This window comes from Dama dama, chromosome 1 (assembly GCF_033118175.1).
Source record: "Dama dama isolate Ldn47 chromosome 1, ASM3311817v1, whole genome shotgun sequence".
Taxonomy (NCBI): domain Eukaryota; kingdom Metazoa; phylum Chordata; class Mammalia; order Artiodactyla; family Cervidae; genus Dama; species Dama dama.
The window spans coordinates 17,616,630-17,644,173 of NC_083681.1; the positions used below are offsets into that span (position 1 = coordinate 17,616,630).

The 27,544-nt window shown below is 37.3% G+C and overlaps 1 protein-coding gene across 2 annotated transcripts in view; it reads left to right on the forward strand.

Annotated features, from left to right (window-relative positions):
• Positions 1–12,683, forward strand: part of CWF19L2 (CWF19 like cell cycle control factor 2) — a 147,976-nt gene extending 135,293 nt beyond the window's left edge. For both annotated transcript variants that reach the window (XM_061143949.1, XM_061143957.1), the window contains 2 exons: positions 8,879–8,980; positions 12,001–12,683. In XM_061143949.1, the coding sequence (XP_060999932.1) occupies positions 8,879–8,980; positions 12,001–12,144 (246 nt within the window). In that variant the 3' untranslated portion in view covers positions 12,145–12,683. The remainder of the gene's footprint in view (positions 1–8,878; positions 8,981–12,000) is intronic.
• The last annotated feature ends 14,861 nt before the right edge of the window (positions 12,684–27,544 follow it).

Here is a 27,544-nt window from a genome sequence, read left to right on the forward strand (position 1 = left end):
TAAGCTATACCCCAGTATAAAATAAGAAGGTTAAAAAAAAATCTCAAAAAGGAGAACTATTAGAGGGACTTCCTTGATGGTCCAGTGGTTAAGAATTCACCTTCAGATGCAGGTTCGGTCCTTGGTCAGGGAAGAAAGATCCCACATGCCATGGGGTGACAAATCCCACATGCCACAACTCTAGAGCCCTGGGCACACAGCAGCAAAGATCCTGCATGCCACAGCTAAGACCCAGTGCAGCCAAATAAGTATTTTTTCAACTGAATTATTAGAAAAGTTAAAAGACAAAAATGATGAAATTAAGTATAACTAAAGTAAACAGTTAAGGGATAGGCATAGAGATGTAAAATATGACATCAAAAATAGAAAACATGTAAGGAGAATAAAAAATAATAGATCTTTTAGAATGTCTTTGAACTTAAATATCAGTTTAAAACAAGTAGGTATATTGATAGATATAAGTCAACATATATGAACTCCATGATAACTACTATATATGCAATATTTTATTGGTAAGCCATCTAGTACCTTTGGAGGAGGGAATGGCAAACCACTCCAGTATTCTTGCCTCGAGAAATCCATGAACAGTATGAAAAGGCAAAAAGCTATGACACCAGAAGATGAACGCCCCAGGCTGGAAGGTACCTGATAAGTTAGTGGGAGAGAGCAGAGAAATGGCTCCAGAAAGAATGAAGAGGTTTTAGCTGTGTGGATCACAACAAACTATGGAACATTCTTAAGGAGGTGGGAATACCAGACCACCTTACCTGTCTTCTGAGAAACCTGTATGCAGGTCAAGAAGTAACAGTTAGAACCGGACTTGGAACAACAGACTGGTTCAGAATTGCAGAAGGAATACATCAAGACTGTATATTGTCACCCTGCTTATTTAACTTCTAAACAGAGTACATTATGCAAAATGCCAGTCTGGATGAATCACAAGCTGGAATCAAGATTTCCAGGAGAAGTGTCAACAACCTCAAATATGCAGGTGATACCTCTCTAATGGCAGAAAGAAGAGGAACTAAAGAGCCCCTTAGTAAAGGTGAAAGAGGAGAGACAAGGAGCTGGCATAAAACTCGGTATTCAGAAAATGAAGATCATGGCTTCCCGTCCCATTGCTTCATGGCACATAGATGGGGAAACAATGGAAATAGTGACAGATTTTCTTTTCTTCAGCTCCAAAATCACTGTGGATGGTGACTGCAGCCACGAAATTAAGAGATGTTTGCTCCTTGAAAGAAAAGCTGTGACCCACCTAGACAGTGTATAAAAAAAGCTGAGACATCACTTTGCCAACAAAGGTCACTATAGTCATAACTGTGGTTTTTCCAGTGATCATGTACAGATGTGAGAGTTGTACCATAAAGAAGGCTGAGTGCTGAAGAATTGATGCTTTCGAATTGTGATGCTGCAGAAGACTTGAGTCCCTCAGACAGCAAGGAGATCAAACCAATCAATCCTAAAGCAAATCAACCCTGAATATTCATTGGAAGAACTGATGCTGAAGCTCCAGTCGTTTGGCTACCTAATGCGAAGAGGCGACTCATTGGAAAATACCCTGGTGCTATGAAAGATTGAGGGCAGGAAAGGGGGCGGCAGAGGATGAGATGGTTGGATAGCATCTCCAACTCAATGGACATGAGTTTGAGCAAACTTCAGGAGATAGTGAAGGACAGGGAAGCCTGGCATGCTGCAGTCCATGGGGTCACAAAGAATTGGACATGACTAGTGACTGAACAACAGCAATGATCTAGTATCTACTGCAAGTTTATTTATTTTAATCTGAATATATAGCTGAAATAAGTTCCTGGAGGGTTAATATTTTCACTTAACCAGTAAGAAACACATACAGATTCTTGCAATGGTTATCACATATTTAACTTTGAAGTGGTTTCTTTTCTAAATCTCCACATAGTGTTTTATCTGAGACTATTTGAGAGCCAGAGCAGCTTGGGAATGAACTAGATGGCCTCTTGAAGTCCCTCCTAGCTTTAGGATTCAATAATTATATAGATGGAATTGTGACGAGAACTTGAGTCTAAGAATAATTTCAAAGCAGGTCACTTTTTACAAAGTTAAGCTTTCCAGTGTCTTTTAAACATGATAATGTTTCTGAGCACGAAGTGAACAATCTTGATCTATTTTAGCTTTATTTTAATTTTGAAGAAATCTCATTATGCTTCTTTTAAAAAAACTCTACATCCAAAAAAAAAGCAACCCTCTCATCTCCTTAGTTTCATGAAGTATTTTGTATGTGTATTGGGGGTGGTGATTTTTTTCCCCATAGTAGATTCTTGGCTGTTACTACAGATTCACATATTTATAATTCATTCTGATTCTCGGTTCATTTGTGTTTTTATTTGTGTGAGTATAAACTTCTTTTTTTTAAATGCCTATTTTGTCTACTTTCTCTAGGTATTTTGATTTATTTTCACTGTAGTGTGAAGTTCATGAAAATACACAAGGGAAAGATATCTGAATGTTAATTGCAGAGGGGTTGTGTGATGTTCACTAAGTTGTCAAGAAAGTGGTCTTTTTTCACAAGATAGTTTTTTTTTTTATCACAACAGTTAATAGAGCAGTCACATGAATTCTTTCTCAACTTTTTATTATGATTTTGAAATTTAATTCTGTGATAACTGTAGCTGTTGAAAAACATCTAAGACATCTTGGGTTTGACTTTCAAAACTAAGCGAAGTTCTCCTCAAGGAAACTTTGGGTTTACCCCAGGTTCTTTAAATATGAGGACAATTATAGAAAGTCAGGATTAAAGACTGCTATGTTTAAAGTGGAAAACTCAAATACTACTCTTTTTCTATCATCAATAAAATTTTTTGCTGTAATTCTGTTAGTACTCTTCATGGGTGGTACCAAAGTTCCAACTTCTTTCACTCCTACTGGTCAGGGCAGGAAAAGGTGAATGCTAAATGTACATGTACTTTGATAATGGAGCCTTGGCAGTGCCTACTGACTAGTAACTCTTCTAGCAAGAGCATAGGTTGTACCTTTTGCACCCTGCAGTGAGAGAAGAGTTGCTGTGACAGTGTGTTCATCTTGGAAATTATACAATATGTTGTTGAGCTTTGCTGTGTATACACAAATTACCACAAACTTAGTGCTTTAAAAATAACACATTATTATCTCATAACTTTGGAAGTCATAAATACGAAATGGGTTTAAAATCAAGATGTTAGCAGGCCCGGTTTTTTTTTTAGGCTCTTAGGGAGAATCCATTTCCTTGCCGTTTTCAGTTTCTGGAAGTGACCTGCATTCCATGGCTTGTGGTCCTTTCAAAGCCAACCAGTATAGGATCTTCCAGTCTTTCTCTGACTCTGACCGTCATATCCTATATAACCTGGGTTAATCTTTCCATTTCAAGATCCCTAACTTAATCATATCTGCAAATACATGTATATTTGTATATATATATATATATATATAAAGTAATTTATTTATGGCAAATAGGCAATTAGAGCATTGACATATTTAGGGAGCCATTTCTCTACAAAATACAATATCATACCAACAAAAAACATGGGCACTGTTATCATAAATTGATTCCTCAAGTTCTCCTCCTGGAGAGTACTGTTCTTTATTCATGTAGTCTTCAATATAATTTTAGCCATTCATATTCATGTTTCACACATGTTGATCTATTTCAGATAGCAAAAAGTATTTTAATGGAGCCTTCCATTCTTTTTTGACTACTAGATTTTCACAAAGCATTGTTAATAGGAGGTGGAAATGAAAATAATATTTGAATAATATTCTCTTTGCCAAACATTAGTCTGTGTACTTAATATGCATTTTTCTATTTGATCCTCACAGCCAACTTCTGAGCTCTTCATATTTATCATAAGACTCACAGATCTTAAATAAGTTGCCTAAAGTTATAGTTATAAGTAACAGAACTGTGATTAGAGTCTTGTCTGTCTAATTTTTGGCTGTCTATGTCATACATGTTTTAAATTTTACTTTAAAATGTGAAAATATTTTTTAAAAAGCACGAGTAGTAACCATTTATCTGCATTTTATATTATATACTATTTTGTAAACTGATTTTTTAACTTACACTTTTCCTATAACCTGTACAACTCTTTATAGGCCCCAGTTTTAACTGCTTTATACTATTTCAAGATGACCACTCTTCTTCCACCCTACCATACTATCTCTTCCCAAGGCATGCCTTCTGGAGGGCACAATACAAAATATATATAATTAGGTAGAAATATGTAATTCAGTGGAACTGAATCATGCCGTGTAGGGCCACCCCAGACGGACGGGTCATGGTGGAGAGTTCTGACAAAACATGGTCCACTAGAGAAGGGAATGGCAAACCACTTCAGCATTCTTGCCTTGAGAACCCCATAACAGTATGAAGGGGCAAGAAGATATGACACTGAAAGACGAACTCCCGAGGTTGGTGGTGTCCAATATGCTCCTGGAGAAGAGCGGAGAAATAGCTCCAAAAGGAATGAAGAGGCTGAGCCAAAGTGGAAATAGCACCCAGTTATGGATATGTTTGGTGGTGAAAGTAAAGTCTGATGCTGTTAGCAATATTGCATAGGAACCTGCAATGTTAGGTCCATGAATCAAGGTAAATTGGAAGTGAACTGAAGTGGACAGCAATAGTCAAATTTAATTCAGGTGACCACTATATCTACCACTGTGGGCAAGAATCCCTTAGAGGAAAGGGAGTAGCCCTCAAAGTCAATGAAAGAGTCCAAAATGCAGTACTTCGGTGCAATCTCAAAAGCGACAGAATGATCTCTGTTCGTTTCCAAGGCAAACCATTCAATCAATATCACAGTAATCCAAGTCTACGCTCAACCTCTTAATGCCAAAGAAGCTGAAATTGAAAGGTTCTGTGAAGAACTATAAGACCTTCTAGAACTAACACCAAAAAAGGGATGTGCTTTTCATCATAGGGGACTGGAATGCAAAAGTAGGAAGTCAAGAAATACCTGGAGTAACAGGCAAGTTTGCTATTGGAGTACAAAAAGAAGCAGAGCAAAGGTTAACAGAGTTTTGCCAAGAGAATGCATGGGTCATAGCAAACACCCTCTTCTGACAACACAAGAGAAGACTCTACACATGGACATCACCAGAGGGTCAATGCTAAAATCAGACTGATTATATTATTTGCAGCAGAAGATGGAGAAGCTCTATACAGTCAGCAAAAATAAGACCAGGAGCTGACTGTGTCTCAGATAATGAACTCCTTATTGCTGAACACAGACTTAAATCGAAGAAAGTAGGGAAAACCAGTAGGCCACATGACCTAAATTAAATCCCTTATGATTGTATAATTAAAGTGATAATCAAGGGATTAGATATGATAGAGTGTCTGAAGAACTATGGATGGAGGTTTATGACATTGTACAGGAGGCAGTGATCAAAACCGTCCCCAAGAAAAAGAAATGCCAAAAGACAAAATGGCTCTCTGAGGAGACCTTACAAATAGCTGTGAAAAGAAGAGAAGCGAAAGGCAAAGGAGAAAAGGAAAGATATACCTATTTGAATGCAGAGTTCCAAAGAATAGCAAGGAGAGATAAGAAAGCCTTCCTCAGTAATCAATGCAAAGAAACAGAGGAAAACAATAGAATGGGAAAGACTAGAGATCTCTTCAAGAAAACTAGAGATACCAAGAGAACATTTCATGCAAAGATGGGCACAATAAAGGACAGAAATCGTATGGACCTAGCAGAAGCAGAAGATATTAAGAAGAGGTGGCAAGAATACACAGAAGAACTGTACCAAAAAGATCTTCACGACCCAGATAATCACGATGGTGTGATCACTCACCTAGAGCCAAACATCTTGGAGTGTGAAGTCAAGTGGGCCTTAGGAAACATCAATACAAACAAAGCCAGTGGAGGTGATGGAATGCCAGCTGAACTATTTCCAATCCTAAAAGATGATGCTGTTTGTTAAAGTGCTGCACTCAGTATGCCAGCAAATTTGGAAAACACAGCAGTGTCCACAGTACTGGAAAAGGTCAGTTTTCATTCCAGTCCCAAAGAGGGGAATGCCAAAGAATGTTCAAACTACTGCACAATTGCATTCATTTCACATGCTATCAAAGTAATACTCAAAATTCTTCAAGCTGGGCTTCCATAGTGTGTGAACTGAGAGCTTTCAGATGTTCAAGCTTGATTTGGAAAAGGCAGAGGAGCCAGAGATCAATTTGCCAACATCTGTTGGATCATCAAAAAAGCAACAGAATTCCAGAAAAACATCTACTTCCATTTCATTGATTATGCTAAAGCCTTTGACTGTGTGGATCGCAATAAACTGTGGAAAATTCTTAATTAGATGGGGCTACCAGAGCACTTTACCTGCCTTCTGAGAAACCTGTATGGATATCAAGAAGCAAAGTTAACACCAGACATGAAACAACAGACTGGTTCCAAATTGGGGACGGAGTACATCAAGGCTGTACATTGTCACCCTGCTTAGTTAGCTTATATGCAGAGTACATCATGAGAAATGCCAGCCTGGATGAAACACAAGCTGGAAGCAAGATTGTAGGGAGAAATACCAATAACCTCAGATATGCAGATGACACTGCCCTTATGGCAGACACCAAAGAGGAACTAATAGCCTCTTGATGAAGGTGAAAGAGGAGAGTGAAAAAGCTGGCATAAACTCAACATTCAAAAAACAGAGATCATGGCATCCAGTCCCATCACTTTATGGCAGATAGGTGTGGAAACAATGGAAACAGGGACAGACTTTATTTTCATGGCTTCACAGTCACTGCAGATTGTGACTGCAGTCACAAAATCCAAAGACGCTTGCTCCTAGGTAGAAAAACTATGACAAACCTAGACAGTGCATTAAAAAACAGAGACATTATTTTGCTGACAAAGGTTCATATAGTCAAGTGTATGGTTTTTCCATTAGTCATGTATGGATGTGAGAGTTGAACCATAAAAAAGGCTGGTCACTGAAGAACTGATGCTTTTGAACTATGGTGCTGGAGAAGACTCTTGGACTGCAAGGAGATCAAGCCAGTCAATCCTAATGGAAATTGATCCTGAATATTCATTAGAAGAACTGATGCTGAAGCTGAAGCTCCAATACATTGGCCACCTGATGTGAAGAACCAATTCATTAGAAAAGACGCTGGTCCAGGGAAAGATTGAAGGCAGGAGGAGAAGGGAACGACAGAGGATGAGATTGTTGGATGGCATCACTGACTTGATGGACATGAGTTTGAGCAAGCTCTGGGAGATGGTGAAGGACAGGAAATCCTGACGTGCTGCATCCATGGGATCACAAAGAGTTGGACATGACTGATTAACTGAATGACAACAAATATAACTCACTGCCAAAATTAGCAAATGCAACTTTATGAGGGGATTAAGGGTGGGAGATATTATTTTAATCACTGTGGATGGTGACTGCAGCCATGAAATTAACAGACGCTTGTTCTTTTAAGGAAAGCTATGACAATCTGAGACAACATATTAAAAAGCAGAGACATCATTTTGCTGACACAGTTCCATATTGTCAAACTTACGGTTTTTCCAGTAGTCCGGTATGGATTTGAGACTTGGACCATAAAGAAGGCAATTGATGCTTTGAAATTGTGATGCTGGAGAAGACATGATGTCCTTGGACTACAAGGAGATCAAACCAGTCAATCCTAAAGGAAATCAGCTTTGAACATTCATTAGAAGGACTGTTGTTGAAGCTCCAATACTTTGGCCACCTGATGTGAAGAGCCAACTCATATGGAAAGACCCTGATGCTGGGAAAGAGTGAAGGCAGGAGAAGGGGGTGGCAGAGGATGCGATGGTTAGATAGCATCACCAACTCACTGGACATGAATTTGAGCAAACTCTGGGAGATAGTGGAAGACAGGGAAGCCTGCGTGCTGCAGTCCATGGGGTCACAAAGAGTTGGACATGACTCTGTGACTGAACAACTGCAATATTACTTTTTTAAAAAAATTATTTATTTACTTACTTGGCTGTGTTGGGTCTTAGCGCCATGCCAGATCTTTAGTTGTGACATGTAAACTCTTAGTTCGGCATGTGGGTTCTAGTTCTTCAACCACAGTTCGAACCCAGGCCCCCTTCATTGGGAGTGCAGTGTTTTTGCCACTGGACCACCAGGGAAGTGCCCAATATTACTTTAAATTGACCGATTTGAATACTTTCTAGTAACAGAATTAGGGCTTGGAGGAAAAACTTGCAAGGACAGAAGATCTACTTAATATAAAGCTAGAAATTATGACCTTTCCCAATCAAGATAGTGTCTGAAATACTTCATGCCTACACACGTGTGTGTGTGTGTGTTCATGTGTGTCTTTGATTGTGTGTAGTAAGAGGGAGGGAAAGATAATACTTAATAGTGGCAATATTTTAAAATGAGATTGATAAACTAAATATTACTATACCACCTTACCAGTTAATAAAAAAGCTTTAATTGTTTGCATTTATCTTTGATCAGTAAGTAGCAATAAAAGTTCAAGGATGTTATAAACAAAGCTCTGAGTATATTACTAAGCCCCAGTTCCTTTTCTGCACTGCGAGAAAAAATACAAGAAAGCATATCCTTAATTTATTTGCATAGTCTAAAGAAAATTATTGTGTTGTTAAATATTTTAAAAGTGCCTTTTCTTTCCTGTTTTTCCCAAAGACAGAAAAATAATTGGTTCTGATTATAATTGCTGGATATTATGAAGCACTTATCCAACTGAAAGTCAACAAAATGAAATGTTTTAGTTAGGTTATTTTTTGAAGTATTCTATAGTTGGAAATTCATTATATATGTTTGTCTTGAGGAATACTTAATTAGGAAGAGGGATTAAGCATAACTTCCTGATTTCATGCTATATTCATGTGTGATTTATCTGTTTTTTTAGGTACCCAGAGGCTTACCTTACTTCTCTGTGAATTTTGGCCTCCAGGGGGGGTTTGCCCATGTCATTGAAGATCAGCACAAATTCCCACATTACTTTGGAAAGGTATGCTCACAAATTTGTAAAATTCCAGAATTTAGCAATTTTGTAACACTTCTTTTGAAGGGAAATAACTTTGGGCACAATATACAGTGAAGTTGGTGACTACTGTAAAACCCAGTTTTCAGATGGAGTACCCAGAAGCTATTAAGAAATATATACCAGGATGTTTATAACAGTCAGGAATGTCACTTTGGAACCAGTTTGTTGACAGTGTCGGTGGTGACTGTACTGTTTTCCTGTGGAGACAGCCAGGCTTGTGCTGAGAATGATAATTGATAATGATGATAACCTATTCATTAAGGATTTACAGTGAGCCTGGTAATGTTCTCAGCACACATTTAATGCTCATAATAACACTATCATGTGGACATTTTATACTTTCATTTTATAGATGTTGAAACCAATCTACAGAGAGGCTATATAACTTCCTCAGGATCATGTGCTAGTAGGTGACAGAACCAAGGGGTGCATAAGTTCTTGCTTGAACTAGAAAACAAATGATCTCACATATTCATTTATAACTAAGTACTGTACAGTCTGAGAAGAATATAGCACTCATTCCACACAGTTTCTGGTCAGATACTACAGTGTAGATCTTTCAGTTGCTAGTGGATTCTTTCCATTACTACAGATTGCCTTCTAGGGGTGTAGTCCTTAAATTTAAGTTCTATTGAATATCTGGGAAGTATGTAAGTTAGTATCAGGGCCTAGAAAGAAACTAATGTAGCTGTGGGAGGAGTCAAAAGAAGTTTGGTCAATAACAGCTCAAGAAAGTGGCCTTTCAGTCTAGTGTAGGTCAGGCCTTTCTCTCTGAATTAGAGGAGCCTAGATGGACTTTGTCCGTGGCTCCCTGTTCTTCCTCCCCACTTTCATCCCCGGTGTCAGATCATTTTCTACAATGATTAGGGACCTGTGAGAGGTTTGGACTCACAATTTTTTATGCTGTTGTCCTTAAAGGCTAATGAGAGACCCCAAACCACATTCATCTATGAACTGTTGAAATGTGTTTTAGAAACTTGTCTGAGAATTTTTCAGAATATCTTTTCCCAGAGTTAACTAGAAAGAAATTTGTTTTCATTGCTCTAAAAAACATTGTTAAATTTCAGTAGAGTTTTATAACTCAGAAATTTTATGACTCTGCTTTTATTTATTTTAAAAAATGATTCTAGTAAAAAGGAAGTAAATATCTAGTTTTTAACTTGCATAAGTTTAATTGGGAGATTGCCCTCCTCCAAATATTATGCATATGTTATGATTTATATGATACAGTTTTAGTGTTAAAAACTTCTTTAGTTAGCATTACATCACTGATCCATTTTCCTCAAAATTTCTTTCCAAGAAAAAGCCTATCTACTCACGAACTCCCTTCAGCCTGCAGTTGTTTAGACAGCAAGAAGAGTTGGTCTCTTTGCATTAATATCTGTTTCAGTAACAGAACAAGAATCAACCCTTAGAGTATGTGTACCTTAATGGTACACATGAGACAAAATTTGATGTTTTATAGAAAATTTTAAGTCAATTTTAGAAAAATTTAGGTCAAGAAAGCTAGGCTTTCTTAAACTACATTGCTGGTGATTGGCTGATGCTAAGAAACTCCTGCCTTAAATTTGTCCTCTTTTTAAACTGTGTCCCTCTTGGCCCCTTTACTTCCTTTACCCAATGAAGAGACTTCCTTTTCCATGAAGCTTTTCTTGATTTATCCAGCAAATAGAATCTCCTTTCTTTTTGAGTCTCCATATAGTCTACTTTGGCATTTACCTTATTCTGCTTTATAAGACAGTTCTTTATGTAGTTATTATTGTGGCTCCCACCACAGCTCTGCATTCTGTTACGAGTTTTCTGAAGACAGAGAAATGTATGTTAGTTATTTCTGTATCACCTACAGTATTTGGCCTTTTCTTGTGTATAGTAGATCCATTTATTAATAGAATATTTGTTAAGATGAAGAACTTATGTCTTAGAGCAATTACATCCAAGGTCTTACAGTCCTGTAGACCTAGACTGAATATGCAGAATTCTACCCCTAGCCCAGAGTTTTCCTGTATTACCGTACTTCTCTTCCCTCAAGCATTATAAATCTTCCCAATATCTTTCTATATATGGATACTCACTATCATGCATGTGTGTTCAGTCATTGAGTTATATTCAACTCTTTTGCAACCCCATGGACTGTAGCCTGCCAGACTCTTCTGTCCATGGGATAGCCCAGGCAAGAATACTAAAGTGAGTTGCTATTTACTTCTCCAGGGGCTCTTCCTGACCCAGGGGTCAAACCAGCATCACCTGCATTGGCAGGCAGGTTCTTTGCCACTGAACCACTAGAGAAGCCCACTCACTCTCATAAATTTAGTTAATCTCTATAGCTGATATTATAGGAACAGGAAGAGAGTCATGAAAGAAATGATCTAGAATAATAAGCAGACCATTGAAAATATATTATTTCAGGGCTTGGGAATATGGCTTTTTAAATGAAGGTGATTTATAATTTTTAATTATTGGTTTACATTCATTGGTACTAAAATATGCTTTCATTTCCTAAAAAAAAAAAGATCTCCAGTTAATAGAAGAAACTGGTTTTTAAATATACTGGGTAGTAGAGAGAACATTAGCCTGAGATTCAACAGTAGTTGAATAATCAAGTTTATAATTGCTACATGTTGGTCAACTCTTCAGACTTTCTTACCAGAGCAGGTAATAAGGACCAAATTAATTAAATTTCATTTTCTCTTCTTTCCCTTTGCTGCTGTCTGATAGATGTACTACGAAGCAACAGATAGACAAATTATTTGACAGGAGACACAATTAAGGACCCTTGGAATCACCGGGTTTACATAGTTAGAATTAAATGAAAACAAGTTTTTTTTTTTAACGTGAAACTAATATTTATATAAAATTTGAGCATCCTTGCAGAGAAGTACTTAATATTATATTTAGTAACAGAATAAACAGGAATTACATTCCTTCATTCCTGTTTTTCAATCTTTATACATGTATGTGTTTGTATTTTTCTCATTCTTTAAAAGGAAATCATTGGTGGCATGCTGGATATAGAACCAAGAGTTTGGAGGAAAGGGATGCGAGAAAGCTTTGAAGATCAGAGGAAGAAAGCACTGCAGTTTGCTCAGTGGTGGAAACCATTTGACTTCACTGGAAATAAAAAATGTTGAGGCAAAGCTTTCATTTTTTATTTCCTTTCCAGATTTCTTTCAGTTTTATTTCCATTGCATCTAGCTGAACAACTAACCATCAGGTCATAGAAAAAGAGTGTCATGATCTGGGTTTCTGACAACTGTACATCATTGAATTGTATTGGTTTCCTTCACCACCTGCTCCTGTGGACTGCATTGTAGTAACCATGGAGACCAGTTATGTTGGGTGACCTGTTCATGTCCTGTTCTGTACCTGTGTCTTCATGTTCTAAACTATTTTAATCTGTAGAAAGACTTTCCTGAAGAATTATATAGGAAGTATCGCAAATCATTGGTTCAGAGGGAAATAGGTCTGCTTCAAGTTTGTTAAGTCTACTGACTAGCTTCTTTTGCATTTAAACTAAAATGTGGCACATTTAGTGATAATTGAAATTTCTTTTCACAGCATTTTATAGAAGCTCTTAATTTTCTACCAATACCATATATATCACTGCTATTCTTTTTATTAAAGGAAAAAAGAATGTCCCCAATAATAAATAATTAAATGAAGTATATAATATGTTCGTGATTTGTTTTTATTTCTGCAGTTTTAAATAGTGTGTTTGAATTTTGGTGATTTTACATGTACTTTCCAAAAATCACAGTTTATAGTCGTTTGGGGTTTCTGTGAAAGTTAAAAATTTTAGCCAAGTCATCATTTTGGGGTTGTATTGATTATTACAAAATATTAACTAATAAGTAATGTGTGTATTTTTAAGTGGCAGGAGCACATTCTGTTGTCCTATTTGATCTAAAGTTCTTCATTTTCCTTTATGTTTACACTTGGTATGAAGAGAAAAAACTGATAAGTATAAAATATGGGCATCATCTCCAAGAGTGTTGCTACTTTATTTTTTACATGGAAGATATTTTTGTAGCCACCCTTTTTCAAAGATGTTGAGTTTTTGGAGCCAAACCTTGACATTTTGTCATGAAATGTTGAATATTTAGAATCAATGTGACATGTACTCTAGAGTAACTCTTAACCAGACAGTTATTTTTAATATTGATATCTTTATTTAGTATCTTGAAAAAGGATATGTTTATGTTCTATCTCCAGTTTTAAAATTTTAATAAAAGTTGGAAGTTTAATCATTTCAAATTCTCAGTATTTGCAAATTGCATTTAATAGTTTTTATCATTGATAATTGACAGTATAAATTTTATTTATTGCTGTTTTCAGACTATTATGGCCTTGCTACAAAGTCTCAAAGAAATCTTTAACATTCACTTATTCCTTATTCACTGACTGTGTTAACATTAGTTGACAGGGAATTTTATTGCATACTGGTAGTACAAAAATAAAAAATTCTTCAGTTCAGTCGTTCAGTTGTGTCCGACTCTGGGACCCCACGGACTGTAGCACACTGGGCCTCCCTGTCCAGCACCAACTTCTGGAGTTTGCCCAAACTCATGTCCGTTGAGTCAGTGATGCCATCCAACCATCGCATCCTCTGTCATCTCCTTTTCCTCCCGCCTTCAATCTTTACCAGCATCGGGGTCTTTTCCAGTGAGTCAGTTCTTCACATCAGGTGGCCAAAGTATTAAGAGTTTCAGCTTCAACGTCAGTCCTTGCAATGAATATTCAGGACTGATTTCCTTTAGGATGGTCTGGTTGGATCTCCTTGCAGTCCAAGGGACTTTCAAGAGTCTTCTCCAACACCACAGTTTAAAAGCATCAATTCTTCGGCACTCAACTTTCTTTAAGGTCCAACTCTCACTTCCATATATGACTACTGGAAAATCCATAGCCTTGACTAGACAGACCTTTGTTGGCAAAGTAATGTCTCTGCTTTTTAATATGCTGTCTAGGTTGGTCATAACTTTTCTTTCAAGGAGTAAGCATCTTTTACTTTCATGGCTGCATTCACCATATGTAGTGATTTTGGAGCCCCCAAAAATAAAGTGTCACTTTATTTCCACTGTATCCCCATCTATTTGCCATGAAGTGATGAGACTGGATGCCATGATCTTAGTTTTCTGAATGTTGAGTTTAAACCAACTTTTTCACTCTCCTCTTTCACTTTCATCAAGAGGCTTTTTAGTTCGTCTTCACTTTCTGCCATGAGGGTGGTGCCATCTGCATATCTGATGTTATTGATATTTCTTCTGGCAATCTTGATTCCAGCTTGTGCTTCATCCAGCCCAGTGTTTCTCATGATGCACTCTGCATATAAGTTAAGTAAGCAGGGTGACAATATTCAGCCTTGATGTACTCCTTTTCCTATTTGGAACCAGTCTGTTGTTCCATGTCCAGTTCTAACTGTTGCTTCCTGACCTGCATCCAGGTTTCTCAAGAGGCAGGTCAGGTGGTCTGGTATTCCCATCTCTTTCAGAATTTTCCACAGTTTGTGGTGATCCACATAGTCAAAGGCTTTTGTATAGTCAATAAAGCAGAAATAGATGTTTTTCTGGAACTCTCTTTCTTTTTCAGTGATCCAGTGGATGTTGGCAATTTGATCTCTGGTTCTTCTGCCTTTCCTAAATCCAGCTTGAACATTTGGAAGTTCATGGTTCACATATTGTTGAAGCCTGGCTTGGAAAATTTTGAGCATTACTTTACTAGCATGTGAGATGAGTGCAGTTGTATGGAGGTTGGAGCATTCTTTGGCATTGCCTGTCTTTGGGATTGGAATGAAAACTAACCTTTTCCAGTCCTGTGGCCACTGCTGCATTTTCCAAATTTTCTGGCATATTGAGTGCAGCACTTTCACAGCATCATCCTTTAGGATCTGAAGTAGTTCAACTGAAAGTCCATCACCTCCACTAGCTTTGTCCGTAGTGATGCTTCCTAAGGCCCATTTGACTTCACATTCCAGGATAACTGGCTCTAGGTGAGTGATCACACCATTGTGATTATCTGGGTTGTGAAGATCTTTTTTGTACAGTTCTTCTGTGTATTCTTGCCACCTCTTAATATGTTCTGCTTCTCTTAGGCCCATACCATTTCTGTCCTTTATTGTGCCCATCTTTGCACAAAATGTTCTCTTGGTATCTCCAGTTTTTTTGAAGAGATCTCTAGTCTTGCCCATTCTGTTGTTTTCCTCTATTTCTTAGCACTGATCACTGAGGAAGGCTTTCTTATCTCTCCTTGCTATTCTTTCAAACTCTGCATTCAAATAGGTATATCTTTCCTTTTCTCCTTTGCTTTTGGCTTCTCTTCTTTTCACAGGTATTTGTAAGGCCTCCTCAGATAGCCATTTTGCTTTTTTGCATTTCTTTTTCTCTGGGATGGTCTTGATCCCAGTCTCCTTTACAATGTCACGAACTTCTGTCGATAGTTCATCAGGCACCCTTAAATCTATTTCTCATTTCTACTCTGTAATCATAAGGAATTTGATTTACACAGGACTGGGAAACAGACTCTGGAGGGCACAAACAGAACCTCGTGTGCACCAGGACCCAGAAGAAAGGAGCAGTGACCCCACAAGAGACTGACCCAAACTTGCCTGTGTGTGCCCAGGAGTCTCCAGTGGAGGTGTGGGTCGGTGGTGGCCTGCTTCAGGGTTGGGGCCACTGAGTGTATCAGCATCAGTGTATCAGTATCTTTTGAAGGAGGTCTCCATTATCTTCATTACCTCCACAATAGTTTGGCCCCAGGTAAATAGCAAAGAGTTGGACATGACTGAGCAACTGAACTGAACTGAACTGAAATAGCAGGGAGGGAACACAGCCCCACCCATCAACAAAAAATTGGATTAAAGTTTTACTGAGCATGGCCCTGCCCATCAGAACAAGACCCAGTTTCCCCATCAGTCAGTCTCTCCCATCAGGAAGCTTCTGTAAGCCTCTTCAGTTCAGTCATTCAGTCCTGTCCGACTCTGCAACCTCATGAATCGCAGCACGCCACTCCTCCCTGTCCATCACCAACTCCCGGAGTTTACTCAAACTCATGTGCATCAAGTTGGTGATGCCATCCAGCCATCTCATCCTCTCATCCCCTTCTCCTCCTGCCCCCAATCCCTCCCAGCATCAGGGTCTTTTCAAATGAGTCACCTCTTCTCATGAGGTGGCCAAAGTATTGGCGTTTCAGTTTCAGCATCAGTCCTTCCAATGAACACCTAGGACTTATCTCCTTTAGGATGGACTGGTTGGATCTCCTTGCAGTCCAAGGGACTCTCGAGAGTCTTCTCCAACACCACAGTTCAAATGCATCAATTTTTCAGTGCTCATATTTCTTCACAGTCCAACTCTCACATCCATACATGACCACTGGAAAAATCATAGCCTTGACTAGACAGAACTTTGTTGGCAAAGTAATGTCTCTGCTTTTTAATATGCTGTCTAGGTTGGTCATAACTTACCTTCCAAGGAGTAAGTGTCTTTTAATTTCATGGTTGCAGTCACTATCTGCAGTGATTTTGGAGCCCAAGAAAATAAAGTCTGTCACTGTTTCCACTGTTTCCCCCATCTATTTGCCATGAAATGATGGCACCGGATGCCTTGATCTTTGTTTTTTAAATGTTGAGTTTTAAGCCAGCTTTTTCACTCACCTCTTTCACTTACAAGACGCTCTTTAGTTCTTCATTTTCTGCCATAAGGGTGGTATCATTTGCATATCTGAGGTTATTGATATTTCTCCCAGCAATCTTGATTCCAGCTTGTGCCTCACCCAGCCTGGCAATTTGCATAACGTACTTTGCATAAAAGTTAAATACGCAATGTGACACTATACAGCCTTGATGTACACCTTTCCCGATTTGGAACCAGTCTGTTGTTTTATGTCCAGTTTTAACTGTGGCTTCTTGAACTACATATATATTTCACAAGAGACAGGTAAGGTGGTCTGGTATTCCCATCTCTTGAAGAATTTTCCACAGTTTGTTTTGATCTACACAGTCACAGGCTTTGGTGTAATTAATGAAGCAGAAGTAGATGTTTTCCTGGAATTCTTTTGCTTTTTCTGTGATCCAGTGGATGTTGGCAATTTGATCTCTGGTTCCTCTGCCTTTTCTAAATCCATTTTGAACATCTGGAATTTCATGGTTCACGTACTGTTGAATCCTGGCTTGGAGAATTTTGAGCATTACTTTGCTAGCATGTGAAATGAGTGCAATTGTGTGGAGGTTTGAACATTCTTTGGCATTGCCTTTCTTTCGGATTGGAATGAAACACACTGGGAAGACCCAGAGGGATCAGGTAGAGAGGGAGGTGGGAGGGGGGATTGGGATGGGGAATACATGTAAATCCATGGTTGATTCATGGCAATGTATGACAAAAACCACTACAATATTGTAAAGTAATTAGCCTTCAACTAATAAAAATAAATGAAGAAGGAAAAAAAAAGAAAACTGACCTTTTACAGCCCTGTGGCCACTGCTGAGTTTTCCAAACTTGCTGCCATATTGAGTGAAGCACTTTCACAGCATCATCTTTTAGGATTTGAAACAGCTCAACTGAAATTACAACACCTCCACTAGCTTTGTTCGTAGTGATGCTTCCTAAGGCCCAGTTAACTTCACACTCCAGCATGTCTGCCTCTAGGCAAGCGATCACACCACTGTGGTTATCTGGATCATGCAGATCTTTTTTGTATAGTTCTTTTGTGTATTACTGCTACCTCTTCTTAATATCTTCTGCTTCTGTTAGGGCCATACCATTTCTGTCCTTTATTGTGCCCATCTTTGCATGAAATGTTCCCTTCATATCTCTAATTTTCTTGAAGAGATCTCTAGTCTTTCCCATTCTGTTGTTTTCCTCTATTTCTTTGTATTGATCACTGAGGAAGTCTTTCTTATTTCTCCATGCTAATCTTTCAAACTCTGCATTCAAATGGGTATATCTTTCCTTTTTCCTTTGCCTTTCACTTCTCTTCTTTTCACAGCTATTTGTAACGCCTCCTCAGACAGCCGTTTTGCCTTTTTGCATTTGTTTTTTTTTGCAGATGATCTTGATACCTGCCTCATGTACATTATCACAAACCTCCATCCATAGTTCTTTAGGCACTCTGTATATCAGATCTATTTCCTTGAATATATTTGTCACTTCCACTGTATAATCTTAAGGGATTTGATTTAGGTCATCCTGAATGGTCTGATGGTTTTCCCTACTTTTTTCAATTTAGATCTGAATTTGGGAATAAGGAGTTCATGATTTGAGCCACAGTCAACTCCCGTTCTTGTTTTTGCCGACTGTATAGAGCTTCTCCATCTTTGGCTGCAAAGAATATAATCGAAATGATTTTGGTGTTGACCATCTGGTGATGTCCATATGTAGAGTCTTCTCTTGTGTTGTTGGAAAAGGGTGTTTGCTTTGACCACTGCATTCTCTTTGCAAAACTCTGTTAGCCTGTGCCCTGCTTCATTTTGTACTCCAAAGCTAAATTTGCCTGTTCCAGGTATCTCTTGACTTCCTACTTTTGTATTCCAGTCTCCTGTGATAAAAAGGACATCTTTTTTGAGTGTTAGTTCTAGAGAGTCTTGTAGGTCCTCATAGAATTGTTCAACTTCACCTTCTTCAGTGTTAGTGGTTGGGGCATAGACTTGGATTACTGTGGTATTGAATGGTTTGCCTTGGAAGCGGAGATCATTCTGTCATTTTTGAGATTGCACCAAAGTACTACATTTTGGATTCTTTTGGTGACTGAGGGCTACTCCCATTTCTTCTATTTTTTGATTGAGGCATTTGTTTTTCTGGTATTGAGGTGCATGTGTGAGTTGCTTACAAATGTTGGAAATTAATTCTTTGTCAGTTGCTTCTTTTGGTATTATTTTCTCCCATTCTAAAGGCTGCTTTTTCACCTTGCTTATAGTTTCCTTTGTTGATCAAAAGTTTTTAAGTTTAATTAGGTTCCATTTGTGTATTTTTTGTTTTTATTTTCATTACTCTGGGAGGTGTATCATAGAGGATCTTGCTGTGATTTATGTCATAGAGTGTTCTGCCTATGTTTTCCTCTAAGAGTTTTATAGTTTCTTGTCGTACATTTAGATCTTTAATCCATTTGGAGTTTATTTAGGTGTATGTTAGAAAGTGTTCTAGTTTCATTCTTTTACTGGTGTTTGACTAGTTTCCCAGCATCAGTTGTTAAAGAAATTGTCTTTTCTCCATTGTATATTTTTGCCTACTTGTCAAAGTTAAGGTGTCTGTTGGTGTGTGGATTTATCTGTGGAGTTTCTTTTTTGTTCCATTGATCTATATTTCTGTCTTTGTGCCAGTACCATACTGTCTTGATGACTGTAGCTTTTTTAAAATGAAAATGAAAGGTGCTCAGTTGTGTCCAACTCTTTGCGACTTCATGGCCCATGCGGTCTGTGGAATTCTCCAGGCCAGAATACTGGAGTGGGTAGCCTTTCTCTTCTCCACAGGATCTTCTCACCCCAGGTATTGAACCCAGATCTCCTGCATTGCAGGCAGATTCTTTACCAGCTGAGCCAAAAGGGAAGCCTTTGTGGCTAATACATATCTCTGGGCTTTCTATTTTGTTCCATTGATCTATATTTCTGTCTTTGTGCCAGTACCATACTGTGGTAATAGCTGTAGCTTTGTAGTATAGTCTGAAGTCAGGCAGGTTTATTCCTCTAGTTCCATTCTTTTTTCTCAAGATTGCTTTGGCTATTTGAGGTTTTTTATATTTCCATACGAATTTTGAAATTATTTGTTCTTTTTCTCTGAAAAATACCATTGGTAGCTAATAGGATTTGTGTTGAATCTATAGATTCCTTTGAGTAGTGTACTCATTTTTCACTATATTGATTCTTCTGATCCATAAACATGGTATATTTCTCCATCTATTTGTGTCATCCTTGATTTATTTCATCAGTATTTTATAGTTTTCTATATATAGGTCTTTTGTTTCTTTGGGTAAATTTATTCCTAAGTATTTTATTCTTTTTGTTGTAATGGTGAATGAGATTGTTTCTTTAATTTCTCTTTCTGTTTTCTCATTGTTGGTGTATAGGAATGCAAGGGATTTCTGTGTATTAATTTTATATCCTACAACTTTAGCTCTAGTAATTTTCAGGTGGTATCTTTAAGGTTTTCTGTGTGGAGGATCATGTCATCTGCAAATAGTGAGAATTTTACTTCTTTTTTTCCAATCTGGATTCCTTTTATTTATTTTTTTCCTTCTCTGATTGCTGTGGCTAGGACTTCCAATACTATGTTAAATAATAGTGTTGAGAGTGGGCACCCTTGTCTTGTTCCTGATTTTAGAGGAAGTGCTTTCAATTTTCCCCATTGAGGATAATGTTTGCTGTGCCTTTGTCATATATAGCTTTTATTTGTTGAGGTATATTCCTTCTTTGCCTGCTTTCTGGGGAGTTTTTATCATAGCTTCGTTCTGAATTTTGTCAAATGCTTTCTCTGCATCTATTGAGATAATCATATGGTTTTTATCTTTCAATTTGTTAATATGGTGTATCACATTGATTCATTTGTGAGTATTGAAGAATCCTTGCATCCCTGGGATAAAGGCCACTTGGTCATGATGTATGATCTTTTTAATATGTTGTTGGATTCTGTTTGCTAGAATTTTGTTTAGGATTTTTGTAGCTATGTTCACCAGTGATAGTGGCCTATAGTTTTCTTTTTTTGTGGCATCTTTGTCTGGTTTTGGTATTAGGGTGATGGTGGCCTCATAGAATGAATTTGGAAGTTTACCTTCCTCTGAAATTTTCTGGAAGATTTTGAGCAGGATAGGTGTTAGCTCTTCTCTAAATTTTTGGTAGAATTCAGCTGTGAAGCCATCTGCCTGGGCTTTTGTTTGTTGGAAAAATTTTGATTACAGGTTCGATTTCTCTTATGGGTCTGTTAAGATTTTCTATTTCTTCTTGGTTCAGTTTTGGAAGGTTATACTTTTCTAAGAATTTGTCCCTTTCTTCCACGTTGTCCATTTTATTGGCATGTCATTGCTCATAGCAGTCTCATGATCTTTTGTATTTCTCTATTATCTGTTGTGATTTCTCCGTTTTACTTTCTGATTTTATTGATTTGATTCTGCTCCCTTTTTTTCTTAATGAGACTGGCTATTGGTTTGTCTATTTTAATTATCTTCTCAAAGAACCAGCTTTTAGTTTTGTTGATTTTTGCTATAGTCTTCTTTTCTTTTTCATTTATTTCTGCTCAGATATTTATGATTTCTTTCCTTCTACTAACTGTGGGGTTCTTCTTTTATTTCTAGTTGCTTTAGATGTAAAGTTAGGTTGTTTATTTGATGTTTCTCTTGTTTCTTGAGGTAGGCTTGTATTGCTATGAATCTCCCTCTTAGCACTTCTGTTAGTTAATCCCATAGGTTTGGGGTTGTCATGTTTTCATTTTCATTTGTTTCTATGCATATTTTTATTTCCTTTTTTATTTCTCCTATGATCTGTTGGTTATTCAGAATCCTGTTGTTTAACCTCCATATCTTTGTGTTTTTAATAGTTTTTTTTCCCTGTAGTTGATATCTAATCTTACCGCATTGTGATCAGAAAAGATGCTTGAAATGATCAATTTTTTTTTTTTTTTTTTAATTTTACTGAGGCTAGATTTATGGTCCAGGATGTGATCTCTCCTGGAGAATATTCCATGTGCACTTGAGAAAAAGGTGAAAACCATTTTGGGGGGGAGGTGAAATGCCCTATAGACATCAATTAGGTTAACTGGTCCATTGTATCATTTAGAGTGTGGGTTTCCTTGCTAATTTTCTGTTTGGATGATCAGTCCATAGGTGTGAATGGGGTATTAAGGTCCCCGCACTATTACTGTGTTACTGTTAATTTTCCTTTTCATACTTAGCATCTGCTTTACATATTGATGTGCTCACATGTTGGGTGCATATATATTTATAAGTGTTATACCTTTTTCTTGAATTGATCCTTTGATCATTTTAGGACACAAAGTAGTGCCTTTCTTTGTCTCTTATCACGGTCTTTATTTCAAAGTCTATTTTATCAGATATCTGCTACTCTGCTTTCTTTTGGTCCCCATTTGCATGAAGTAACTTTTACCAGCCCTTCAGTTTCATTCTGTATGCGTCCCTGGGTTTGAGGTGGGTCTCTTAAAGACAGCATATATAAGGGTCTTGTTTTTGTATCCATTCGGCCAGTCTTTGTCTTTTGGTTGGAGCATTTAGCTTATTTACATTTAAGGTAATTATTGATAAGTATGATCCTGTTACCACTTACTTTGTTGTTTTGAGTTCATTGTTATAAACCTTTACTGTGTTTCCTGTCTAGAGAAGATCCTTTAGCATTTGTTGAAGAGCTGGTTTGGTGGTGCTGAATTCTCTTAGCTTTTGCTTGTTTGTAAAGCTTTTGAGTGCTCCTTCACATCTGAACGGGATCATTTCTGAGTAGAATAATCTTGCTTGTAGGTTTTTCTCTTTCATCACTTTAAGCATGTCCTGCCATGCCCCTCTGGCCTGGAGAGTTTCTATTGAAAGATCAGCTATTATCCCTATGGGAATCCCCTTGTGTGTTATTTGTTGCTTTTCCCTTGCTGCTTTTAATATTTGCTCTTTGTGTTTGATCTTTGTTAGTTTGATTAATATGTATCTTGGGGTGTTTCACCCTGTGTTTATCCTGTTTCGAACTCTCTGGGTTTCTTAGACTTGGGTGGCCATTTCCTTCCCCATATTAGGGAAGTTTTCAACTACTATCAGCTCAAGTATTTTCTCATGCCCTTTATTTTTGTCTTCTTCTTCTGGGACACCTATCATTCGAATGTTGGAGCATTTTACATTGTTCTAGAGGTCTCTGAGGTTGTCCTCATTTCTTTTCTTTTTTTCTTTTTTCCTCTCTGCTTCATTTATTTCCATCGTTCTATCTTCCGTGTCACTCATCCTTTCTTCTGCCTCAGTTATTCTACTAATGATTCCCTCCAGAGTGCTTTTGATCTCAGTTATTGCATTATTCATTATTGATTGATTTTTCTTTATTTCTTCTAGGTCCTTGTTAAACATTTCTTGCATCTTCTCAATTCTTGTCTCTAGTCTGTTTATCTGTAGGTCCATTTTGTTTTCAAGATTTTGAATCATCTTAACTATCATTATTCTGAATTCTTTTCCAGATAGACTCCCTATCTCCTCCTCTTTTGTTTGGTTTGGTGGTTTTTTTTTTTTTTTTTTTTTTTTTTTTTAATCATATTCCTTTACCTGCTGAAGATTTCTCTGCCTTTTTAAAAAAGGTTTTAAAATAATATTTATTTCTTAAAAGTTAACATGTGCATAATAGGAAATCAAAAAACACAAGAAGCAAAATGCGAAGTCATTCATAATCACAAGCAGTTTAACCACTTGACATGTCCTTCTGGGTCTCATTTGGGTATTTTCACAACTAAGCATCCATTTTTATGTAATTAAGATCATACAGTTACGTATCATGCTGTTTCACACATCAGGAATATTTACCATTTCAAAGTCCCAAAGCTATGAGTATTTTGATAACCAAGAATACACTACACCAACTCCATCTGGAAGGAAAAAAAAATGTACTCTTGTCTTTCTTGTTAACAAAAATTTCAAAGACAAAAATGGCAACAGGCCTCTATATAAACATATTGGCAGAGCTGTGATTAAAAAACTACATTCCCTTAATGTTCAACTAAAAATGAGACATAAAGCAACAGAGTACACAAAGTATAATGCTCCTAAGAGGATTCATCATCCAATCTAAACTATTAAGGTATTAGCAAGGAGGTATGTTTCTGCTGAATTGTTTAACAATGCATTCCTGCAGTACAGCCAAGAGATGCACACATCAATGGTTATCATCAAAATATAAACATGAACACATCCACATACAGCCCTCCCTCTATACTTCCTTCCACCCCTCAGCTGCCAACCTGAATGAACAAGTCCTGATGTACATTGCTCAGAGACAATTTAATAATTCCAGGTCCAAGATGCTGCCTTTTTTAAAAAATCAATTATAACAAAGATATTTACAAATTGATTAATTCAGGAATTCTACTTTTTATCATACATTGTCACCTCAGGACATCTAAAAAGCCTAGATGTTGCAAAATAATGAATCTTGTCCTCAATAATAGGTACTTCACAAAAATGCACATACAGACCTATGGTTATAACCTAAAACTGTCTTCTGGATAATGGAGATATTAGCTTAGAGCCCTTCCCATCACCCTTCCTCTTACTCCTCCTCCAGCATTTCAGTGACTAAGTACCAGACTACATCTAGTTCCAAGAGGTGGATTAACACAGATACTCCCAGAAGACACAGCCCTTCCTAAAAACCAACATTTTTTAAAGAAAGAACATTTAATAACCCCTTAATAGGGGTTATTTTACTGCCTCTACTTTTAATATACTTTGGGAATTAAGACTTGGTTGTTGTTTAATGCACAGCAATGTTAACTAAAATGCACAGACAGAACAATGGCTAGGCAATCTGAACTTGTCTAAAGACCAGTGGGCACAGAGCCCTTCTCTGTCACCTCCCCCGACCCCCACCACCCACTGAACAATCAGCTTATAGTCCAAGACAATTCCACTCCCCAAGTAAAACCATTCCTATGAATTAACAGGAAAAAAAAAATACTTAAAAGGTGTTTAACACTATACTTTCAAAATAGGTTGTATACTTTTACAACATCTAGAAAAGCTAGATGTTTCAAATAAGGATTTAAATTTGTCCACTATACATACACGTGGTAGCACTGAATACACTGCATACAACGACTATAGTCTCCAAAGTGTCATCTAAACAGGAACACTCTCGCCAAAAACCCTTCTCCTCATCTCTATCAACCCACTGGACAAATCTAGTAAGCATCTGTAATGTTTAGAGGGGATTTTAACAATTCCACTTCTCCCAGTTGTTTAAGAAGTCTTCCTTATGCATTTTAACATCAAGTGTACACAATGTATTTATTGGTTGTTTTTGTCATACACTGGCAACCTCTTTAACATCTAGGAAGACTAGATGTTGTAAATTTGGACATTTGTCCCTTATGTACACTATATACACAGCTAAGTAAATCAAAACGCAGAGACAAATACGGGACAATGGTTAAACTTGCCTAACATAAACATACTGGTATAAACCCCCTTGCAGTTTCTCCCTGAACCCACACAAATAAAATAATATGTACTGCTCAGTGAGGTGGTTTGAATATTTTGATCATTCCATTTTTTTTTTTTAGGTTTTAAAGCATTTATTTCCTAAATTTTCCACTTATTTATTTTTATCCTGTTATATTTTAGATATTTGTTAGAAGCCATAAATCTTTTGAGCATGAGGTAGGTTTTTTATTTTTTAATTAAACTGAGTTTTATTGTGCACAAATGCTAACTTTCCCTAGGATACAATGCTATTTTTTTTTTTTCATTTACTTATATTAGTTGGAGGCTAATTACTTTACAGTATTGTAGTGGTTTTTGCCATACATTGATATGAATCAGCCATGGATTTACATGTATTCCCCATCCTGAACCCCCCTCCCATCTCCCTCCCCATCCCATCCCTCTGGATCATCCTAGTGCACCAGCCCTGAGCACTTGTCTCATGTATCCAACCTGAACTGGCGATCTGTTTCACAATTGATAATATACATGGTTCAATGCTATTCTCTCAGATCATCCCACCCTTGCCTTCTCCCACAGAGTCCAAAAGTTTGTTATATACATCTGTGTCTCTTTTTCTGTCTTGCATTTAGGGTTATCATTACAAGCAATAAATGCTGGAGAGGGTGTGGAGAAAAGGGAACCCTCTTACACTGTTGGTGGGAATGCAAACCAGTACAGCCACTATGGAGAACAGTGTGGAGATTCCTTAAAAAACTGGAAATAGAACTGCCATATGACCCAGCAATACCACTCCTGGGCATACACACTGAGGAAACCAGATCTGAAAGAGACACGTGTACCCCAGTGTTCATCACAGCACTGTTTACAATAGACAGGACATGGAAGCAACCTAGATGCCCATCAGCAGATGAATGGATAAGAAAGCTGTGGTACATATACACCATGGACTATTACTCAGCCATTAAAAAGAATGCATCTGAATTAGTTCTAATGAGGTAGATGAAACTGGAGCCCATTATACATACTGAAGTAAGCCAGAAAGGAAAACATTCCATTTCTAAATGAGTATTTCATGTGAATCTTAACAAAAGGATATATCTACAAAATATTATTTCACTACCTCTTCTTTTAACATCCTTTGTGTACTTCTAAACATCTAGAAAGACTAGATATTTCAAATAAGGACTTAAGTTTGTCTGCTATATACACAGTAGTGTTGAATACCCACATGTAACAATGGTTATATCCGAAGGTGTCTTCTATGAAGGAACATTCTGGTCCAGAACTTTTCATTTCTCCCAATTCCTCCTTTTTGCCATCCATCCAACAGTGGGCGGCGAGGACAGACATATGTATCACTTAGATGTGATTACAATTTCACTTCTAAAGGTCCTTTTCAGAAGACAACCTTTCAATGAATTTTTAACACAAAGTGTACAAAATGTGTTAGTTTACTAACCCTACTTTTGTCTTACATTGGCAACCTCTTTAATACGTACAGACTAGATATTATAAAATTGGGACCCATTTGTCCAGTATGTACATAATATATACAGTAAAGTTAAACGAAATTCACTTCACATATAAATCAATGGTAAGCTGAAATGTTCTACTACACACTAGCAAAAGACGTTTTGCAAACTTCCCTCCCACCTCCCTCATCCCAATGAAAAAGAGTATACTATTCGGAGAGATGGTTTAACAATTCCAATTACAGTATCTCCCATCAGTTTTAAAAAGCTATTTAAAAGAAGCATTGTTATATTGCTTCTACTTTTAAATGCACCAAGCACTTCTAAATATCTAGAAAGACTAGATATTTCATACAAGAACTTACTTGTCCACTATGAACACAGTACTGTTAAATAAATTGCACACATGTATCAATGGTTATAATTTGAAATATCTTCTAAATATGACCATTTTGGCCTGATCCATTCCTTCTCTCACTTCCTTCTCTCCACCACCAATCCAGTTGACAAGTACAGGCATGTGTAGCTTAGAGGTGTTTGGATAAATTCATATCAAAAATCACTTAGAGACGACAAGCATTCTTACGAATTTCAACACAAAGTGTACAAAAATGTGCTAATTTTACTAACCACTGTGTCATACACTGACAACCTCTTTAGCATCTAGAAACTAGATGTCACAAAATTAGGACTCGTTTGTCCATTATATACACTAAATACACAGCAAAACAAAGTGCACATAACACACAAAAAATGGTTTCATCTGAAAGCGTCCAGGTACAAACACACTAGCATATTACTTTTTGTAATTCTTTCCCTCCCACCTCCTGCAAACCACTGAACAAATATAGACAATAGTATACTGCTCACAGAGGTGGTTTAACATTTAACATTCTCAAAGACAGTTTCAGTTCAGTTGCTCAGTCGTGTCCGACTCTTTGTG